General features: G+C 42.9%; 1 protein-coding gene across 1 annotated transcript; it reads left to right on the top strand.

The window, feature by feature from the left end:
- The first annotated feature begins 3,424 nt into the window (after positions 1–3,424).
- LOC133367439 (vomeronasal type-2 receptor 26-like) lies at positions 3,425–5,947 on the top strand. Its single transcript, XM_061591542.1, has 2 exons — positions 3,425–3,488; positions 5,037–5,947. The coding sequence occupies exons 1-2, from the start codon at positions 3,470–3,472 to the stop codon at positions 5,945–5,947; spliced, it is 930 nt and encodes a 309-aa protein (XP_061447526.1). The 5' UTR covers positions 3,425–3,469.
- Positions 5,948–7,580: the final 1,633 nt, after the last annotated feature.

The raw sequence follows: 7,580 nt of genomic DNA, 5'->3' as shown, positions 1-7,580 counted from the left end.
TCCCCCCAAAAGGCAAATGTGAAAACTTTGCAAAGAGGCTTACACATGTCTTCTGCTTTGCAGGAGCTAAACACCAGGGACCCATTAAGAATTCACAGTATAGTTTATTAAGAGTACAATGGTAAAATATTCTTGTGGCTTTAATAGCTATATGGCAAGCTGTGAATTCAATAGGTCAAACCTTTTCTAGTATGAAATACAATCATTGGAAAAGCTTCACCATTACTACTCTCTAATTTTGTGTGATGCCGTGCCCCATGGCAGCCATTTTGTGTTATATCACATTCCTGTGGTAGCCATTTTGTGACTGGCTCCCCAACACTCTCAAAATTTGAAATGTGCTCTCTGGTCAAAAAAGTTGGCAACTTATGGACCAAGGTGATGTCAGCATGAGCCAATGTAGATGGGTGGAGTCCTGCATGAGAGGCAGGAGGTTGAGACATATTGAAGGGGGAGATGTGTCAGAAGAAGAAAGAATTGTTAATCTTTATTAGTAATTTGTATCCATGGTTTTATTGTATATTTTTGTAGCATTTATTGTTTTTCATTTTCTACATATTGCTTAAAGATATTTTATGTATTAAGAGGTATAGAAATGGTAAAAATAAATAAAATATGGTCTTATGTTCTTTTGTGCTCCACAAAGGAGACAGTAAATGAATGGTGGGTTTCTCATGAATCAGAAACGATGGTTCACAAATAGCATGATAGGATTTGCCTTTTTCTTTTTGGATATGGAGAAAGCTGAGGGGATCTGGTTGTGCCATATCAGAGGCAGTTGGAGAGAATCTCTCTTAGAAAACATGAAAGATAAGTGTGAATAGGAGGAATGAAACACAGATCCTCTCCAAGTAGCTTCGTGTCTGAGTGCTGATGCCCAGCCCTTCTTCCTAGATAATCCTTTTTCTAGAATTCCGCTGGTTCTAAAATAAACATCACGATGAGAAGGTGCATCTGAGGCTGTTCTTGACTATGTGGAACGGTACGGAATTATAGGAGTACAGGAGTGCTCCTACAGTTAAGCTGAGTAGCAGAAACAATGTTCTGTCATTGACAGCTTCGATAGCTTGTAAAAATGGCATCTGTTCAGCTAATAATTTGAACCTTGGCATACATGGTCAACCTAATGAGGCCTGCAAAAATGCAAAATTCTAAACTACTATATTATAAATTGCCAAAGATGCATCAAGTTAAAAATGCTCAAAATTGACTCTGATTCCTTTTCTCCAGTTATTAAGACAGTAAATCATAGCAAACTTTTTATAGATATGCATCTCCTAATATTGTGCTAACTATAGTATATAACTGGAATTATGCTAAGAAAATATTAGAAAAGGGAGATTTTACACTTAGTTAAAGCTGTTGCATTAGTAAGTTGCATTAGAGCAAAAAAAATCAACTTCACATATACACTGGCAACAAGGTGTTGAGGTTGTGGTGAACCTTTTCCTACTTTAAATGTTGAAAATGTTAACACAGTATGTGGCAGCTATGGAAAGACTTCATTCCAAGTTAGGAATCCTTAAAAAAGGGACTGAAAAGGAAATCAGCAATATCATAATGCATTTACTGTATACACGGATCTCAAGGAATGACTCAGGTGGGGAAAATGTCACAAAGGGAATCTGTTTCCTCAAGGGTAGGTTTCTACTCCCACCATGTATTTTTTTCAGTATACACGCTCTTCGCCCTGGGGAGAAATATCTTCATTAACTTTCATCAGAGAAGAGGGTGGAAAAGCAGCATAACACAGATCCCCAGGAAAGTCTGAGATGGAAGAAATATCATCTGAGCCAGAACATTGGCACCCTATGGGTTGTTAATGCAGATGGGCTTCACCCACACCCACACCCACACCCACCCACCCCCACCCACCCACACGCACCCACACCCACCCACCCACACACACACACCCCACACCCACACACCCACACAGGGAGACAACCTCTTCTTCCTGTGTCAGATCTTCCGTTTGATTTACACAGGGGAAGGTATAGATCCATATGAAAAAGCAACACTGTTTTTCATCCATCTCCCAATTCACTGTGATTAGTGCACCCTGGGAAAATAATTCAGCATGATTAAAGGGTATGCCTGTTAATCAAAAGGAAAGAGCCTCCCCACTCTCAACTCCTTCCCCTCTCAAACTCTGAGCATTTCATTACTCCCTTGGCTTTGTTTCTTGGTGGTGGTGGTGGTGATGGTCGTGCCTTTTTTAGACAGCCAAAGCCACAGACCAAAAAAGAAAAAATTGCACAGGAATCAGAGTAGTCCTTTCCCACCACTTGGCAAAGTTCACCTTCTTCCCTTCTCCAATCTAGCTTCACTCCTTCCTGAAAAACATCCGCTTCAACAATAGTGCTGGGGAAGAAATATATTTTGATAAAAATGGGGAATTGGCAGCTGGATATGATATCATCAACACAGTCACATTTCCCAATTGTTCCATCCATAAAGTCCATGTTGGAATGATGGACCCACAGGCTCCTGAGGGAAAGGAGTTCACCATCAATGGGAGTGCTATTGTGTGGAATCAGAGATTTAACCAGGTGGGAAGGGTGATTATTTTCTAGAACTATAAAGTTATGTATCGGTCTAAGACCAAGTTCTGCCTGGCCCTAGTTACAAACAGAAGTGGAGTAAAGCCCATCCTGTTCTGATTTTGTTTAGACATTTTAGGAGTAATCTGCACAAATCATGGGGGCGGGGGCCGGGATGGAACCTTTTTAAAAAAGATTTTGATCGGATACCTATCAGAGTTGACATACTGGGCTAAAGTAGCCAAAGATCATAAAGTATATGTTCATACTTCATATTATTTGCGAGGCTGAACTGAGTAAGGAGATGAAAGGAGAAAGTAAGTAAGAAAGAGAAAGAGAAAAAAGAAAAGAAAAAAGAATATAACATCTATGGGACTATTAGAAGATTTTAATAAATGTGTCGGGGTGTTTACTGTGTTATTATTTAAAATGAATGAAACTAAATATAATAGAAATAAGGAGAAACCATACTTGCCCCAAGGAAGCTTAAAGTCAGTGCCAATCAGAAGATCAGCACAGACTTCAAGGCTGCTTTTGAGCTCCATTTGGGAGCTTCTGAGTGGAAATAATCCTGGTAGGTCATGCTTTTGGTGCCAAATTAGAATACTGCAGAATAGAAGGCCCATTTGCTCCCAGTTGTTGCTTTTTACCTGACCCACATCTGAAGTCATACATGGGCAGATGGGGGCAGATAGACATGGCTTGGGGAAAACATCATAGCATGCCAAATTAGGACCCCTGCTGGCCCTGACTAGGCTCAAAGGCTGGAGGATCACCACCCTGGTCTGTACCCTAATTGCTTTCTTTTTGAATATTATTAGATCCTACCCACATCCACATGTGTTGAGAGTTGCCATCCTGGACACAACAGGATCGTGCGACAGGGGGAACAGATTTGTTGTTATGATTGTCCACGGTGCTCTGAGGGAATGATTTCAAACTTGACAGGTAAGCAGATATTGCATTATGTAAAGATGGTAGTCTATATCTCTGTAACATAAATTTTCGCAAAGGCGTCATTCACACTATGACTTTGATGTGTGAATGGGTCATCATTGATATAAGACCTTAGAAAGAGTGTTCTCATCCCTTCAGATATAATTCTTTTCATGGAGTCTGTTCATACCTTTACCAATTTGTATTCACTTGTATGGTAAACTACTGTAAATAAATGTTTCCCTAACTGATACTGTGTAGATAGATAGACTAATTTATCTAATTCAATTTTGAATTGCTTCTCAGTGATATAGACTTGGATAAAAATGTCAGTTTAAAAGGCTTTTTGGAAGATGAAGGTCATCAATAGCCGCTGAAAATATAATAGAAATGGCTGATATGTAATGGGAAGCAGTTCCAAAGGGTAAAGGGCAGCAATGGACTGATTCCTAAATTGTATGCAATGGACCTCCTGATGAGATCCTGTCTGCAGAGGTCACCTTCTATAGAGCACAGTAACTGGTTGGTTGTAGAACTAGTGAGACAAACGTTAAAGTCATTTCAACATTGGCATAACATAAACATGATAGCCTTATCTATTATTATTTGAAAAATCTATATACTGCTTCATAGCATTAAGCTATAGACGTGATGTCCAAGAAAAAAGAAGAATAAGACCGCCCCCAAAAAAGTTCTAAAGACAATACTATTTGAACAAACTCTTTAAAAACATGCAATAAAACCATGTGGTCTGTGGCTGTGCAATTAATTAATTAATCATGGCCATGCTCCAAAATGCCAATGTGGTCCCTTCAGATTTCCACCTGCTGAAACAGAGAATTAGCAGTCATGTAGCTGCATTTTGTATTAGCTGCAGATTCCAGGCCAACTTTGGGGGCAATGCAATCCAATCCAAAGGTTACCAGCACATTGTACAAGTGCATGGATGACACAATAGCAAGGCTATCTCAGTCCAGTAACAGCCATAGTTGCCTTAAAGAGACACTGTTACCCATTGAGGTCACTGGGATTTCTGGTGACAGAAATGAATCCAGGAGCACTGCCAGTCAGCAAATTTAGAGATGGGTGCCTTACTCATCCCTCTTTCCTTCTCTCCCTTTGAATATATGTCTCACCAAATCCCATAGACCCAAATTCTGCCCTCTGTCATTGTTGTCAGAGCACCAATGACAGAGCAAGAAGGGCAGGGAGGCTGCCGTACATCCAAGAGGAAGCCTTCTGAGGATGAGGCTCTATAATCATGGAGAATCCTATTGATTTTATTCTACTGGAACACCCTCCAAGGGACCAGAGTGCTCAAACTTTATTGACAAAAAAAACATGTGGAGTACAAACCTGTTGGTCTTCCTGGACCATCCGGTGTTACTATTGTCTTAAAACATTTTGATTATGATATCAGTTCTGAAAGGAAGGGATTCCATTCTTCTTCAAGAAAAATAGGGTCAAACCCAGATTTCATACCACAATATTAAATAGTTGATGCAATTTAATTAAGAGAGTATATATACATTTTTAACTATTGAGACTTATAACTTTCAGATGCAGACCATTGCAACAAGTGCCCTGAGGATCAGCATTCAAACAAGAACCAGGATCACTGCATCCCTAAAGATATAAACTATCTATCGTATGGAGACCCCCTGGGAATAATTTTGGCTTTGTTTGCTCTTTTCCTTTCTTTTATCACCCTTGTAGTAATGTGGATCTTCATTCAACATAAGAATAGTCCCATTGTCAAAGCCAACAACTGGAACATCACATGCACCCTCCTCAATTCCCTCTTATTTTGCTTTTTATGTTGTTTCTTATTCATTGGGCAGCCTGGGAAGGTGAGTTGTCTTCTGCGTCAAACAGTGTTTGGAATCATCTTCTCCCTTGTTGTCTCTTGTGTGTTGGCTAAAACCATCACTGTGGTTCTGGCCTTCATGGCTACCAAGCCAGGCAACAAGATAAGGAAATGGGTAGGGAAGAGATTGGCAGTCTCTGTCATCTTCCTCTGTACTCTGATTCAAACTGGCATCTGTGCAGTGTGGCTGGCAACCTCTCCTCCCTTCCCAGAGTTTGACATGCACTCCCAGACTGGCCAGATCATTGTTCAATGCAATGAAGGATCAATCACCATGTTTTATACTGTCCTGGGTTACATGGGGCTTCTGGCCATCATCAGCTTCACTGTGGCTTTCTTTGCCAGGAAGTTGCCAGATACTTTTAATGAAGCCAAGCTCATTACCTTCAGCATGTTGGTTTTCTGCAGTGTTTGGTTATCCTTTGTCCCCACCTACCTGAGCACCAAAGGGAAATACATGGTGGCTGTGGAGATCTTCTCCGTCTTGGCCTCTAGTGCTGGATTACTGGGTTGTATCTTCCTCCCCAAATTCTACATTATTGTCCTGAGGCCTGAACTGAACACCAGACATCAGCTAGTAATAAAAAAGAATTATGGTATCTGATGGTATCTTACTGATATCCCATTTCTACTCACAATTTACTTCACTTGCCTTTTTTAATTTGCAGTGCAAGGTACTTGCAGCCAAGGGGCGAAATCAGACAGACACAGCAGCTTGGGTTGAACAAAAGGCCACTTTATTAAAACTATAACAAAACCCCTTTTAAAGTGACCTGCAGAGGGAAAACCTAGGTGTGGGAACTGTCTATAAGCAAGCAGCTGGCCATATAGCTCTCGGGCGACCAGCCCCTCCTGGGGCAAGGGCAAGCCCCTCTGCTTACCCCTTACCCTGGCACACCCTGTAGGTGATCAGGGGGGCCTTCCCACATCACCATCCCCCAGGGCCATACAACTCCAGGTGGATGAGGTACGTTGGCCCCAGAAGCAGCCCATATCCTGCCCTTGGGCAGTAAAGCCTTGACAGACACGCCTCTGGAACCACCAATCACTTCCAAAGGTGCCTAAGGGGGGCACCTAGCTGTCCTTACCTACTTCCCCTCCCGCACCTTACCACCACAAAAGGGGGACAAATCTCTATTTAGTCCCCCTTTACCCCACTGCTGAGAATCACCTCTTCCAGACACCTCTGCAGGTCTCCCAAGAAGATGTCATTCCCTGCATCTGTCAGGTGAACGCCATCGGCCCTATAAAGCGCAACCCTAGAATACTGTATATGTGGGTGAGGAATAGCCAAACCCCATGCTCAAGAAGAGCCAACCGAATCTGCCGGTTAACCTTCCTCCATGCCCAGTCTATCCCCTTTGGGCCCCTCACACCACACCAATCCCTGCGTGGATGTCTGACCAAAGCAGACGTACAAAAGGCCAATGTTGCCTTATAAACTGCATGTCCTCACATGCCTGTATACTAAGGGCCCTGCCCTTCAACACACCAAGTTCATTCCCCCCCAGCTGAATGACCATAACATGCAGAACTGCCTGCACTAAACCTTCCTGGAACAATGCAGGTAGGAGCCCATCCCAGCGCATCCTTCGCCTTCCAAGGCACTGCACTGTAGCCCACTGACTGAGGCCTGGCTGTGAGCCCACGTGTAACTTCGTGGCCCGATGGCCTGCCCAGAATACCATGCTGTGGCCACATATTAGGATGCGTGTCTGCTCCTTCCCATCCAGAAACCTGTCAAAATAAATTATAACTCGTTAGACTTTCGGATTTCCGGCCCACCAAAAGGGTGAATATAGCCTTTATAAGCCCCAGATGACCACCACCATCCCACAGCCTGCAACCTTGCCTGAGAAAACCCAAGGCCTGCTGTAGAAGCAGCTCCAATCCCAAAAAAGTGGGTCCCAAACCCCGAGTGGTCCTCTCCTAGACCTTGCAAAGCCCGTTTTGTAAGAGCCTGGAACTGATACTTTGTGAGGGGAGACCCCTCTTCATGAATAAACAAATATCTGATCCCCGATTGCCTAGCCCAGCCTTTCCCAACCAGTGTGCCTCCAGATGTTGTTGGACCACAACTTCCATCTTTCCTGACCATTGGCAATGTTGGATGAGGCTGATCAGAGTTGTGGTCCAACAACATCTGGAGGCACACTGGTTGGGAAAGGCTGCCCTAGCCCCTAGAAAAACCTGTAAAGCCCACACAGGGTAGAGGTTTGGTACAGAGGAAGGGGATA

The sequence above is a fragment of the Rhineura floridana genome, chromosome 11 (genome assembly GCF_030035675.1).
Source record: "Rhineura floridana isolate rRhiFlo1 chromosome 11, rRhiFlo1.hap2, whole genome shotgun sequence".
NCBI classification, from domain to species: Eukaryota; Metazoa; Chordata; class Lepidosauria; order Squamata; family Rhineuridae; genus Rhineura; species Rhineura floridana.
This window is presented reverse-complemented; position numbering and strand designations above follow the sequence as displayed.